The sequence below is a fragment of the Camellia sinensis genome, chromosome 7 (genome assembly GCF_055761805.1).
Source record: "Camellia sinensis isolate YWXY chromosome 7, ASM5576180v1, whole genome shotgun sequence".
Lineage (NCBI taxonomy): Eukaryota > Viridiplantae > Streptophyta > Magnoliopsida > Ericales > Theaceae > Camellia > Camellia sinensis.
In genome coordinates, this window is record NC_138967.1 from 81991047 (window position 1) to 82006515 (window position 15469).

At 39.6% G+C, this 15469-nt stretch overlaps 1 protein-coding gene across 6 annotated transcripts in view; it reads right to left on the reverse strand.

The window, feature by feature from the left end:
- Positions 1-3108: 3108 nt before the first annotated feature.
- The window catches only part of HOL1 (HARMLESS TO OZONE LAYER 1), a 36032-nt gene continuing 23671 nt past the window's right edge, over positions 3109-15469 (reverse strand). For 3 of the 6 annotated variants that reach the window (XR_014335570.1, XM_082878326.1, XM_028244811.2), the window contains one exon: positions 3109-3449. Coding sequence is in view for 5 of the 6 variants with exons in the window: in XM_082878326.1 (XP_082734452.1) it covers positions 3396-3449 (54 nt within the window). In the remaining variant the exon portion in view is untranslated. Of the gene's footprint in view, positions 3792-15469 lie in introns of all 6 variants that reach the window. The other 3 variants (XM_082878325.1, XM_082878328.1, XM_082878324.1) reach the window with 1 other exon arrangement.

Consider the following 15469-nt stretch of genomic DNA (forward strand, 5'->3'; position numbering starts at 1 on the left):
CAATATCACCGCTTAATGTGTCTGATCTTCCCCCTATGGATTTTCCAACGTTGCTGCCTGAGCCACTGGTCAGGTTGCCACTATCTAGATCAAGTTCACCCCAGATCCTAACATTCACACCTCTAATGTGTGACCCTATTGTTCATATTCCAGTCATTGATGTTTGTTCCTCCGGCCAAGGCTACCTTGTGAGTGCAGGTCCTGCTATCTCGACCAGCATTCCACCGTTACACCCAAAACTTGTGAATCCATTGATTCCAGAATCTGATTCTGTTGTTGAAAAAGGGTACAAGAGAAACTCTGCGTCTGCTCATCAGTTCTAGCCAGACCAACCCTCAGCTGATGGATGTATTTCCGTCTGTTATGACCAGTACAGAGGAGAAGAAACACAACATTGTTGCTACTGGGAGCCGGGGTCTTTACATTGGTGCCAGTGATGTTGGTGCTGTTGCAAGCAGCATTGCTGCCATGGGAGGATTGGTTTCGCTATCGGAGAAATCGATAGGAGGTAGTGTGATGAAGAGATGCATCATCAGCACCGATAGTTTGCTTTTGGACAGAATGTATATTATTTCTTGTGTCCTTAGTGGGTTTGTCATGGTCCTTCGATCTAGTAGAGTACTTGGGTCTCTGCACCTTTCTTACTTTTGTAATTAATTCCTTATCATCTTCCCTCTCACCTCTCCACTCGTCATCATCATTGCCTTCAGATTTTTTCCTTTTTCTCCTTACACCTTTATTCCCTTTGCTGTCGGAAACTTCATCCTCTAAGCCGATCTACTTTTTCTTTTATTTATTTACTTTACTTTTTCTGGTCTTTATCCCATATCCTCTTGTTCCTCACCCTCTATTTTATTTTTTTCTCTTTGTTCCCACTATGTCTCACCCATACCCCTTTTTTATTTTTTTAAACCAATCTTCATCTCTGCACCCACTCATCCAAAACTCTATAATATATTCCACCGCCTGCACATCCTCCCCCCAAAAATATTCTCTGTTTTCTTTCTCTATTTTATGTTATTCTTATTATTATTTTTAAACAAAACAAACAAAAAAAAAAAAAAAAAAAAGACGCAGAAGAAGAAGAACTGCACACCAAACTCATTTTATTCATGTTGGGGCTCACCCCGATCACCATTTTACAACAACACACACACAAAAAAAAAAAAAAAAAAAAAAAAAAAAAAAAAAAAACCAAACCAAAACAAAACACCCACACCCACAGTGGGATTTTTCTTCTCTACTCTGCTGCAGGTCTCTTCTTCTTGCCTCCGTCTTGGACAGTCCTTGACAGTGCTGCCTCCGTGCTTCCTCGTCCACCGAGCACGTTCACTCCCCCCTGCTCCTCCACTGCAGCATATGGCGGACCTCCAAATCGGAACATCACGGTGGCCTTCCGCTTCAGCTCCTTATTTTCCGCCTTCAGCACACTTATCTCTGCTCGCGCATCCTTATACATGCGCTGGAGCAGAGCCAGTTGGCCGTTTAAATGCTGCACCTCATTTGTCCTACTCTGCAGCCGGTGCGACAAGTTCGTGACTGCCGTCATCGTCTCCACACAGGACTTCAAAGTATACTGATTGGCTTCAATGTCAGTTTGCACTGCCATTTTTTGCTCCACAGACCGCATAGGAAAGTTCAACGGAGCAAACCCTGGGGCGCTTGGTTGAGGTTCACTGGCCCCCGCACCAGTTATCTCTCTTGTTGACTCGTTAAGGTCTGGAAAGAGAGTGAGCAGACCACGGGAAGACAAAGCCATTTTCTGGACAACAGAGTGTTATAGAGTGTCTCTCTCACAAATCTCTCTCAGAAACAGAGTGTTACCGAGTATCTCTCTCAGAAATCTCTCTCAGAAAACGAAGAGTTTTTTCAGAGTTTTTCTAGCAGGTTTTTGTCTCTGCTTCCAAGCCTCAGCCTCCGCTTCGGTTTATAAAGACCATGACAAAGAGGCCGACACGCGTTCTGTCGATCACGTGCATCGCCGCGTGTCTGGCGCACCTTTTGATGGCACGCCTTTTGAAAACATGGGCACGCCTTTTGATGGCACGCCTTTGGAAAGATTGGGCACACCTTTTGAGGGTGCGACTTTTTAAGGGTCCGACAAGACTCTGTAAACTGTCCCGACATTGATTCCGGTTAGCTCCTTTATGGGTCCGACAAGACTTTGTAAACTGTCCCGACATTAATTCCGGTTAGCTCCTTTATGGGTCCGACAAGACTCTGTAAACTGTCCCGACATTGATTCCGGTTAGTTCACCACAACTGTCACAACATTGTCTGCTACAACGGTCCGACATGACCCCATAAAGTGTCCTCTACACCGTTATGACACCACCATACAGTGTCCTCTATAACGTTATGACACCTCCATACAGTGTCCTCTACAACGTTATGACACCACCATCCAGTGTCTTCACCAATGGTCTGACACGACCATACAGTGTCTCCTATCCTCTTTTATTTTTATGTATTTTCTTGTTTTGTTACTCTCTCCAAACTCAAGTTGGTTAGTTCCTATCCCCCTTGAGTTTGCGGGGGGCTGTTAAAATTCACCTACTACACACCTACCACTACCACCTACTACACACTCACCTACTTCACCTACTCCTCACCTACTCCATACCTACTACACACTCACATATTCTCTTCCCACATCCTCTCTTCTATATATAGGAATCATGAATCATTGTAATTGATATCAATATCTATACAACAATCAATAATACAGCAATTTTAACATTGACGATGGTGACTAATGATAGTGATAACTAGTTGTGGTGGTAAAAAGATGTGGGAAAAAGTAATAATAACAATAATAATAATAACTAAATTAACAAATGAAATTTATTTTTTGTGGTTATAAGAATTTTAAAATTTTTCTAAACTGCTTATAATTTTTTTAAAATGAAATAAATGTCAAACGAGCTCTTCTTTACAATTTTAAAATATCTATAAATATAATTAAAAAACTATAAATATGAATATTACTAAACAGACCCTAATCATTATTATTCTTGCCAAGGACTATAAAGCCATTATTCTATGAGTCAAAAAAAAGAAAAAGATAAAAAAAGAGACTAAAGCCAGAGTTTTTACACCAACAAGATCTTACCAACACAATGGAAAACTTGTGACCCCACATCTTATTTAGAAAATAAATAATAAATAAAATAAAAGAAGAAATACAGAAGGAACAGCTAAAGCAAATACTGTGCAACTGAAGTTTGCCAGATTTATTTTTTGTGAAGCATGTGTAACTGCTTACTTCAATAACAATTCCACAAACACATGTTATTTTATTTGTTGTGTTGTTACTTCCAACAATAATCCAATTATATGAAGAAACTGCAAAAGACATCAAGTATTCACAGCTAATAGAAGCATCTCTTTCACAATCACAGCAATGATTGGCTGATTAACTTCTTCCACCTTCCAAGCTTCTCTCTTCCCTGCAAAGAATGTTTTGAGCTCTTTTAACATATAATGGAATGAAGACATGATCTCCTTGTATAAATTTATAATTTCCAGTTTCTTCTGTTTTTTTTTCTAAACGTTAAAATAATTATAAAAATAAAAAATAATAAAATTGCGGGAAAAAATGGAAGAAAGAAAGATGAAGGCAGCAAAAAAGCCGAAAGAACTATCTAGCTTGATTCACAGGATAAATATGAAGATTACAATACCGGATTAAATTTAAGAAGCCCATTTTTGTTGGATCGACAAACATGGGGTCGACCCATGTGAAAGAGAGGATTTCCTGAGAATCCATGTTCACTTTTAAGTTTGGATACCTATTAAAATAGCCAAAAAGTCACTACTAAAAAGTCAACTATTCTTTACTTTTTTTGTACATTTTTTTTTGTAAAAAGTCAAAAAACTAACTAAAATAACTAGTTCCCAAAACAACAGTAGGGAAACTATATTTTTGTGAAACATAGAGACTACATAAGAGTCAATGAACTCTAATGCTGTGTTTGGTTGGGGGATTTGGGGAGGGATTTGGAAAAGGAAAGGGAAAAAGTGTGTGAAACTATGTGAAATATAGGCATGATTTATTCACATTTCACCTGACTTTTCCATTTTCCTTTCCAAATCCCTTCCCAAATCCCCCAACCAAACACAGCATAAAAGGAGCTTGAAAGTTTTATTCACTGTTATACAAGTATCTTATTTGCGTTAATTGATCCACATAATCTTTAGCGCAATTTAGGGCATGTAATAATGTACTCATCAGTTTACATTTTGCACCATCAATAAAAACTAAATAACAGCTACTGGAAAACCAACAAGACCAACAAATTAATAACACTAAAATGCAAAATGGAAAAAATAATAATAATAATAAATAAATAAAAAGAAAGTAAGTAAGAAGAAAAAAATTTTGAAGAAAGGCAAGAACAAAGAAAAGAACAAAAAAATATACAAAAACAAAAACATCAATGAAATTTTTGCCCATTTATTTGTTTGAAAGAAACAGGTACAAGATGCCCAAAAAGAAAACACATATAGGAAATTGGGTCCAGGCAATGGTGGCAAAAGTGAACTGCATTAGGTTTTCAAAAATGGGGTTTTGTATCCTAGTTAATGGGCACATCCAGTTCTAACTAGCTCAGAAGGTCTTCAACAATGGGTCCTACACTCTGCCCTTCAGTTGATTAATATCCAGGTCAATAGATGGAACAAAGGGATCAACAAGGCTATATTTATTTTGCATGTGGTAATATGCTGATCACACAATCATTTTCTCTGACCGAGGTGAAATAGACAGTATAACTTAAATGTGCCTGGTTATTTTTAGGTCGTCTCAGGTTTGGAAGGAAATCAAGAGAAGTATTGTTAAAAATAGTGCTGAGGAGAGCTATGTTCCTCTTTTTTTTGTTTTTGTGCCAGGAGGGTTCTATGATAATTTCCTAATTGGGAATATACTCACGGTAGTAAACAGATGGAAGGAAAATTGGCATAGTATAAATCACAGTAGTTGTCAGGGAAGGAAGGTATATTTGATATGAAGGAAGCTCACCCAGTGTCTTTCTACAAATTTATTTCAGTTTTCAGGATTCCAGGTGTAACTTCAAGTCTGAGGACAGCCACTTTGTGCATTTATGTCAAAGGTTAGGTATGTACTCAATCTAACCACTACCAAACACCCAGTAATGGATACAAATTGGGCGTGTTTTTTTCAGGATTCCAGGGAAGAGACGGAAAGGATAGAGAAGAAAGATGGGATAGAGTAAGAAATGAGAGCAGACTTTAATATTATACATTATTTGCAAATGAGAATTGGCAGAGGCACAGGGATTTTTTTACAGAACTTTCGCCACATAATGGTTCTGAAGATATGCTGCTAAAAGTGGCCATTTGTGGAGGCATATGGTAAAAAAAATGGGTTTGCATGAAGAATGTGCTAATAATGCCAGCGTTCAGAAGGCTGTGAAAAAAGGGTTCAGAAGGCTGGCAGTATATTCATGAACACCTAATGTTTGTTCCAAGGATCGTAGTAGAGTTTTGTTTCAGCATGAAATTTGGTTCCGAAAAGTGACCTTAAAGCTTTCTTCCGAAATCTTTCCAACACAATCTAAATAGATGGCTTCTTTTGCAGATTTTCATTTTAGGAACGAGGAAGGTTTAGAACCCAATGTTTAATAGGGTGGTGCAGAATTAAGAGATGGAATCAATAGGGTTTATTCTTTAACGTGTTCTATGGAGCTTGTATAGGTTCTTGACCGTCAATCCTGGAAATAATTGCATCCAGATAGGTGGAATCGAGGTGGGCAACGTAATTAACTGGACGAAAGATATATTGGTAAATCGTCACATGAAATTCTGTTTTACTCCTTCGGTAGTTCGGGGATTGGAGGAGTTATGATAAAATCTTAAAGGGATAATTCAGTTAAAAGGGGTAGTCTAATTCTGAATTAGTGATCATGCATGCATAAAAGCAACGGGAAACCTTGAATTGATCATTGCTGCAGAGCCTGATGGTTGATGAATTAAAGACCTTTTTGTTTCATCATACGAGATGTGTTGGGAACATTAGTCTTCAGGAGCTTTTCAAGAAGGGCATGGGAGTTGATGAGATGTAGGAAGCAAATGTGGAGAACAGCACCAGCAAGTCTTTCATATTGTTTTGGAAGAAGTGCTACTGATCTAGTTTTTTTATTTTATTTATTGAAGTGTTAATGTTAGGCGTTTTTATTTGTTTATTTATTTGTTTTATTCTGTTGAAATGTTGATGTTATGTGGGTGTTTTTTTGGGTCTTTCCCACTGTTAAAAATGTTTTTTTCACTTCTTTTTTGGGGGCTTAGTTTTCTCTTCTTTCTTTTTTTCATTTCAATTGCAATACTTCGGATCTTTCATTTTATAAAATCTGGCCCAAAAAAGTGGCATGGAAGCCCAATTTTTGGGTAAATTGTAAATGTTGAGGGCCATAATTTCTGTAAAATGTAGAGACCTGTTAAGTATTATTGTATAAGGGTAGTTAAGGATAGTTCTGTCTTTTGTTCCTTTAGTCTTTTATTATAAGTATGTGTAACCCTAATAGGTTTATGAGTGTGAATAATATACAGTTCTCTTCCTTTTCTTTCTCTACCTTTTCTTTCTTTTATGCAAATCTAACATGGTATCAGAGCATCATCTTCCTTCTTGAAGATTCGTTTCTTTTTCTTGTTTCTTTCGTTCTTCCTTGTACACAGAAAAAATCAGAAAAAAAAAAAAAAAAAAAATCGAAAAAAAAAAAAAAAAAAATCGAAAAAAAAAAAAAAAAAAAAAAATCATTTATGGTCGAAATTTGATGGGTTTTCACCCTAGATTTTTATTTTAATTTTTTGATGAGTTTTTGAGTGTTTTTCCAATTTTTGTTGATTTTTGGAAAAAACGATTGATTTTTTTGGAAGCCCCTGCTGCGGCCTGTTTTTGGCTGTTTTTTCCCTTCCTCCCTCTACTTTGGGAGCCGACTGGGACTGATCTAGGGTTGGGACGACTGGTTTTGATGATTTGGCAAGCTTTCACTCTATTTTTGTCAATTTTCCTCAGTTTCAGCACGTTTTCTCTCAGTTTCTGACTGGTTTTGGTCTCTCCAGCCCCTGTTTCGGCTCTGTTTTTGTCTCTAGAGGTAACTATTGTCCCTAAGTTGAGTTGGTGGATTGCCTCTGTTGGTTTTTGCTGTTTTTCGACTGGTATTTGCTTTTTTCCTATTGTGGGCATTTAATTTTCAATGGCTGAGGGTGAGACTAAGGATACAATTAGTGATGAGGGTGGCCTCCGTCGTGTTATGACTCTTACCGACAATCCCTCTCTTCAAATTAGTCCTGTTAAATTGGATGGTTCCAACTATTTGATTTGGTCCCGCTCATGTGGTCTTGCTATTGCTGCTCGCCGTTTGACTGGCTACATTACTGGTTCTCTTCCCCTACCGGATGGTGATGCCTCACTCCATACTCAATGGATTTCTGAAAATGCTTTTGTTATGACTTGGCTCATCAACTCTATGCAGCCCACTATTAGTCGGAGTTTCCTTTTATTAGATACTGCTCATAAGATTTGGACAGCTGCAGCCCAAATGTACTCCCAACAAGGTAATGATGCACAGGCGTATGAGTTGAGGAAGAAGCTTCGGAGCTTAGATCAGAAAGATAGATCACTCGCAGTCTACTATGCTGAGTTGAGTAGTTTGTGGCAGGAACTAGACTATTACCAAAGCTTCCAGGCTGTTTGTTCTCAGGATGCCACGTTGTTTCAACAAACCGTTGAGAAAGAGCGTGTGTATGACTTCCTTGCTGGCTTGAACTTGGAGTATGATCAGATTCGCGTCCAGGTGTTGGGTCGTTCACCTTTTCCCACCCTACGCGAGGCTTATGCCCTTGTCCAGCAAGAGGAGAGTCGCCGTAGTGCTATGGTACATTCCTCTATTCAGGATCGTTCTGCTTTAGCTGTTGCTCCTCCTCCTCGGGCTCCTCGGCCTAGTCCAGTTCAGTCTGGGAGTCAGGGTACACTGGTTGATCGAGATCGCTTGAAGTGTGATTATTGTGGGAAAGACAGACATGATCGAGAGCATTGTTGGAAACTGAATGGTCGCCCTACTCGGGGTCGAGGTCGTGGTAGTACAGCTCGACCCCAAGCACATGTGTCCGAGATTGCTGTGAGTCCTTCTGAGCCCAACACTCTTTCCCAGGATGAGTTACACACTCTCAGACGTTTGATGGCTCGACTTGACTCTCCTTCTACCACAGTTTCTTCTACTTCTGCTTCTTCCAATTTTGCCAACACAGGTATTCCTGCTAGTGCTCTTAGTACCTTATCATCGCCTTCTTGGATTATTGATTCCGGTGCCACCGATCACATGACAGGTGCCTCTAGTCTTTTCTATTCTTATTCTCCTTGTTCCGGCCGAGACAAGGTTCGAGTGGCTGATGGCACTTTATCCTCTGTCTCTGGCAAGGGTTCAGTTCATTGTTCATCTTTGCTTTCTCTTTCCTCTGTGCTTCATGTTCCTACTTTTTCCACTAATCTGCTTTCTGTTAGTAGTCTTACTACTTCTCTAAATTGCTCAGTGACATTTTTTCCTACTCATTGTGTCTTTCAGGACCTGGCTACGGGGAAAACGATTGGCAATGGTAGAGCACAAGGTGGGCTGTACTTTCTGGATGCCGTTCCTCCTGTCGTCCCATCTCAAGCTCTCAAGTGCACTATTGGCTCCTCTCTTTCTCTCCTTCATCAGTGGCATCGCCGTTTGGGTCATCCTTCCTTTAATGTTTTAGAGAAACTTTTTCCTTCTTTAGTTCGTGATTGTCCTAGGAGTATTTTTGGTTGTGATGCTTGTGAACTTGCAAAGCATAAACGTACTTGTTACCCTTCAATTAATAAAAGAAGTACTTTTCCTTTTATGCTTATTCATACTGATGTGTGGGGCCCTTCCCCTGTGGTTTCTACTTCTGGGTATCGATGGTTTGTTACTTTTATTGATTGTTTTTCCCGTGTGACTTGGATTTACTTGCTTCGAACTAAGAGTGAAGTTTTTTCTTGTTTCCAAACTTTTCATAAAATGGTGACCAATCTTTTTAATGCTCAAATCAAAATTCTTCGTAGTGATAATGGGACTGAGTATGTTGATGGAGTTTTTCGGGCATACTTAGAGGAGCATGGCATTCTTTATCAGACTAGTTGTGTTGGTACTCCTCAACAGAATGGGGTTGCCGAACGCAAGAATGGCCATCTTCTTGAAGTTGCTCGCTCTCTCTTGTTTACCATGAATGTCCCTAAGTCTTTTTGGGGTGATGCTGTTCTTACCGCTGCTTACCTTATCAACCGTATGCCTTCCAGTGTCCTCCAATTCCAGATTCCTCTTCAACTGCTTCCTGTCGCATATCCCACCTCGTCTCTTCCTCCTCGGGTGTTTGGGTGTGTCTGTTTTGTTCATTTGCAACCTCGTACTCGTGGGAAACTCGATCCTAAGGCTGTGCGTTGTGTCTTTATTGGTTATTCTGCTACTCAGAAGGGTTACAAATGTTATGATCCTCACACTCGCAAAGTGTATGTCAGTATGGATGTCACTTTCCGTGAAGCTGTGTCCTTCTTTCCTTCTCCTCCGCCATCTCCTCCGGGGGAGAGTAGTGGTATGGATGAGATTGCGGATGAGGAGATGGCCTATCAACACGAGTTGTCTTTTTTCCTTCCTAGTCAGCGGACTATTATTTGTGGTGAGGGGGAGCCTAATAGTTATCTTGATGTGGAGCCTGACATTAGTGGTCGTTTGGACAGGGCTGATTTTAAGACTTATTCTCGACGTCCGAAAGAGCAAGCATCTCTTGTGCCACCAAACCCATCATCATCCCTCATGCCAGTTCCAGGTAATGCATCTCAGTCTATCCCTCTACCTGTAGTTGAGAGTTCTGTTGTCAATGATTCGAGTCTTCCTATTGCTCTTAGAAAGGGGGTTAGGGCATGTACTCAACACCCCATTTCTAAATTTGTGTCATACGATTCATTGTCTTCTACATATCGTGCTTTTGTTTCGTCTTTGTCTTCTGCATGTATTCCCCAGGGTTGGACAGAAGCTATCAATGATCCTAAGTGGAAAGTAGCTATGGTAGAAGAGATGCAAGCTCTAAGCAAGAATAACACTTGGGAGTTGGTTTCTCTTCCTAGTGGAAAAAAGCCTGTAGGGTGTAAATGGGTGTTCACCATCAAGCAGAAAGCAGATGGAACAATTGAACGGTACAAAGCACGGTTAGTGGCCAAGGGATTTACTCAGACATATGGAATTGATTACCAAGAAACCTTTGCTCCTGTGGCGAAGATGAATTCCATTCGAGCTATTCTCTCATGTGCAGCTAATTTGGGATGGCCTTTACAGCAGTTAGACGTGAAGAATGCATTTCTCCATGGTGATTTGGAGGAGGAGGTATATATGGATATACCACCAGGATTCTTATCTCAGTCTACAGTTGGGAAAGTTTGTAGGTTGAAAAAGGCGTTATATGGTTTAAAACAATCTCCTCGGGCTTGGTTTGACAGATTCCTAAAGGCTATGTTGAGGTTCGGGTATAAGCAAAGCAATGCAGATCACACAATGTTTGTCAAACGTCACGCAAATAAGGTAACTGTGCTTATAGTGTATGTGGATGACATAGTTGTGACAGGTAATGATGAGGAAGAAGTGACACATCTTAAGATGCTGTTGGCCAAGGAATTTGAGATCAAAGACCTTGGTTCATTGCGGTACTTTCTTGGGATTGAAGTTGCCAGATCTGACAAAGGCATCTTTCTTTCTCAGCGAAAGTATATTCTAGATCTTCTTGAGGAAACTGGCATGTTAGGCTGCCGACCTGCTGATTCTCCAATTGAGGCTAATCACCATCTTTGTAGTGGTGTTGGTGATCTTGTGGAGAAGGAAAGGTACCAGCGACTTGTTGGAAGACTTATATATTTATCCCACACTCGTCCAGATATTGCCTATGCGGTTGGGATAGTGAGTCAATTTATGCATGAGTCTCGTGCCCCTCATTTGGATGCAGTGTATCGTATTTTGAGGTATCTTAAATCTGCTCCTGGAAAAGGGATTTTATTTTCCAATCATGGTCACTTGAGGTTGGAGGCATTCACAGATGCTGATTGGGCTGGTTCTATAGATGACAGGCGATCTACCTCCGGTTATTGTGCATTTGTGGGGGGAAATTTAGTGACATGGCGTAGTAAGAAACAAACAGTGGTGTCCAGATCTAGTGCAGAGGCAGAATACAGGGCTATGGCGCATGGTACATGTGAATTGATGTGGCTCCAGTCCTTGTTGAATGATATTGGGTTTGTTTGTAGTGAACCATTGACACTGTACTGTGACAACAAAGCTGCCATTAGTATTGCTCACAATCCTGTTCAGCATGATAGAACCAAGCATATTGAGATTGACAGACATTTCATCAAGGAGAAATTGAATAAGGGTTTCATATGTATGCCTTTTGTGAAGTCTGCAAATCAATTGGCTGATGTCTTTACTAAGGGTCTTAGTAGTAAAGTTTTCCATCCTATTTGCTGCAAGTTGGGCATGAGAGATATCTTTGCACCAACTTGAGGGGGAGTGTTAAGTATTATTGTATAAGGGTAGTTAAGGATAGTTATGTCTTTTGTTCCTTTAGTCTTTTATTATAAGTATGTGTAACCCTAATAGGTTTATGAGTGTGAATAATATACAGTTCTCTTCCTTTTCTTTCTTTTATGCAAATCTAACAAGACCCAAATAGTGATAGCACAATTTTCAAATATCCCACCCAACCTGCTGATGTGAAACTGCCAAAATAACTCAACCGACCCACCGGATTCCAAGACCAGTGATTCGGCAGGAGGTTGCAAATTATCCCACCCACCATGGGCTGTTTGGTTGTGCATATTACACGGTCTTGGGTAGAACTCAATCCCAAAAGCTAGTAGTTGTGGTGAGGGTGCCCTCACGCTTACATACTTAACATTACTTTAGTACTTACACGATGTGGGACTTTGCTTCACAGTGCAAACCTACCAAACCCGCACTGCACCAACCAGTGCACACCCCTAACTGTGGTGGTCATAAATATCTCATCGCTTAATTGTGGTAATTATTCCACTCCATTATCCCGGATGTTGTACTGTGTTTGCAAATAAATCATTTAAATCTTGAATTCTAACCTATCATGTTTGGTAGTTCGACCATAAAACTCCTTTGCTTCTGTATTTTTCAAAATTCAAACCATGATCAACAGGCAAGGTCTATTTCACAAGTTGCCCTTTAATGCCAACTCCATGATGCCTTGCATCTGTAGTGACCTTTGGAGTACTCAATCAAGGCCTTTGCAAGTGCCTATGAGTGTGGCATCGAGATTCTAAGTCAATGGTTAAACGAACTAATGTGACCAGGAGGATGGCCCTAAGTAGCCCAAGGCATGCACACCAAAGCAGTGGCAACAGCATGCACAGTGCTGCCTTCACATAAAGCAGCCAGGTGGGAAAGTTCTGTTGAATCTTTGACATAAGGTTTCAAGGGTCAAACGATGGAGTTTTGATTTTTAATTTTTATTGGGAACTCATGAGGATATGTAGTTTCCCATTCTTGAAGATGTTCAGTTGTGTTGAAGGGAAATATTATTCACCCAAAAAAGTTGAAGGGAAATATTGCACTTGTACTTATTTCCTTATTAATATAATACATGTGGTTAGACAGGTAAAACCTAATTTTGGTTTGTGCCTCCTTTTCTAGCAAATCTCTTGTTTCTTCTTGTCTTATCTTCCTCTCTCAACTCGTAAACTTCATCATACAGTTTTAACTTGGTATTAGAGCAAGTATCTTCTTTTTGTTCTTTTTCTTTCTTTTTTTTTTTTTTTCTTTCTCTTATGGTCTTTGTTTTTTGGGTCGTTTCTTGTATTTTTCTTGATCCCCCCCCTCCCCAAGAAAAAAAAATTAACACTATGATCAACTAGGGTATGAGAATTATCATAAAAAATTTCAATTTTTTTTTTTCTTTTTGGTTGTTTATTTTTTCGATTTTTCTTTATTTTTTGGAAAAATGGGTCCAATTTTTTGATTTCTTGATTGTATTAGAGTTTTGTTCAATTCATCTCTTGGTCCACATACTATGGGTGCTGACCAGATGGTTCTAGGCCACCCTTGGCTTCGGTTGTTGATTCTAGATGGTTTTTGATCGCTTTTTGGTCTCACAGTGCTGTCAGCCTTCTTCCAGACAGTGTGTTTTGCTTTTCTGCTCCAGCATATCTATTTTTGGACATATTTTGATGGTGTTGTTGGGCTGTGTATATTGGGAAATCATCTTCTTTTGACAGGTTCTTCCGATTGGTTGCATTTGTCTTGCTTTTTGGGTGTGCCAACATTGTCTTAGGCCATGGTAGATGACGACAAGACCTCTACAAGCAACAAAGTGAAAGGTTCAAGTCCAAATGCTCGTCTCGACAATCACTCTCCTCTCTTCAACTTACTCCTGTCAAGTTGGAAGGCTCCAATTACCTGGTTTGGTCCCGTTCTTTTTAGTTGGCCATTATTGCTCATGGCATGTCTGGTAACCTAACATGAGTTACCAAGGCTCTTGAGGAGGATAGACCAACCAGATAGAAATGGAATAAAGAAAATGCTCTAGTCATGACATGGCTAATCAACTCTATACATCCTAGTATTAGCCACTCTTTTGTTTTGATGGATACTGCTCATGAGATCTGGACTGTCGCTGCTCAAATGTATTCACAACGTGGTAATGATGCACAGGCCTATGAGTTAAGGAAAAAAATACAAGGATTTGATCAGAAGGATAGGTCCCTTGCAGAATACTATGCTGGGTTGAGTAGTTTATGGCAAGAGCTCGATTATTATCAGAACTTCCAGGAATAATTTGATTAGAACGATAGGAATAATTTTCATAGTGATGCATGTGAGTTCATAAAACATAAACGTTCTTGTTATCCTTCCATTAATAAGAAGTCTTTTTCTTTTTATGGTTATTCATTATGATGTATGGGGTCCCTCTCGTGTTATGTCTGTATTTGGTTATCGTTGGTTTGTCACCTTTATTGATTGTTATTCTCATGTGACTCGGGTTTACTTGCTTCGAACAAAAAATGAAGCCTTTTCTTGTTTTCAAACATTTCGTAAGATGGTACTTACCCAATTTGCTACCCGCATTAAAGTCCTTCGGAATGACAATAGCATTGAATATATTGATAGCAAGCATATCTTGAAGTCTATGGTATCCTTTACCAAACCAGTTGTGTTGGTACCCCTGAACAGAGTGGTGTTGCCGAACGTAAGAACTATCACCTTCTTAAGGTTGTTCATGCTCTTATGTTCACGACTAGTAGTGACTTTTTGACTATTTTAGCCTATTAACAAACAAGGCCTAGGTGATATAAAGCAAGATTAGTCACTAAAGAGTTCACTCAAACTTATGGCATTTACTATCACAAGACCTTTGCTCCAGTGGCCAAAATGAATTCCATTCATCTCCTTCTTTCCTGTGTAGCAACTCTGGCATGGCCATTACAATAACTAGATTTAAAGAACGCATTTTTTCATGGTGATCTAGAAGAAGAAGTATATATGAATGTTCCTCTTGGCTTTTCTTCTTCAACCACTAATGGAAAAGTTTACCGATTAAAGAAAGTTTGGTATGGGTTGAAACAATCTCCTACAGCTGGTTTAACCGGTTCCTTAAGGCGATGCTAAGATTTGTCTATAAGCAAAGCCATGCAAATCATACTTTGTTCAACAAACGATGTGAAGATAAAATCACTGTGCTTATTGTTTATGTGGATGACAATGGTGACTGGCAATGATGAAGAGGAAATTTCTAAAATCGACTTTCTAAGGAATTTGAAATTAAAGACCTCTATCCTTTATGGTACTTTCTTGGAATTGAGATTGCTAGATCATATAAGAGCATCTTTATCTCTCACAGGAAGTATATCTTGGAGTTATACTTGAGAAAGTAGACACGTTTAGTTGTCGACCCGTTGATTCTTCTATAGAGGCCAATCGCAGACTAAGTAGTAGTGACGGAGAGTATGTAGACAAGGGAAGGTATCAAAGGCTTGGAGGAAGATTGAAATACCTTTCTCATACCAAGACAAATATTGCCTATGCAGTTGGCATTGTCAGCCAATTCATGCATGATCCTTGGACAGGACGTTTGGATGCAATGCATCGGATCTTGAGATATCTCAAATCAGTGCCTGGAAAAGGTATCTTGTTCTCCAATCATGATCATTTAAGGTTAGAGGCCTTCACTGATGCAAATTGGGTTGGTGCTATTGATGATAGGAGGTCTACTTCAGGCTACTGTTCATTTGTAGGAGGGAATTTGGTGAGCATTCAGTTGTAGCCAGATCAAGTGCAAAAGCAGAGTATCGGGTCACAGTGAATGGCATTTGTGAGCTGACGTGGCGTCAAGTTTTACTGGCTGACTTAGGATTGTTGAATGGTGGACCTATACAACTATA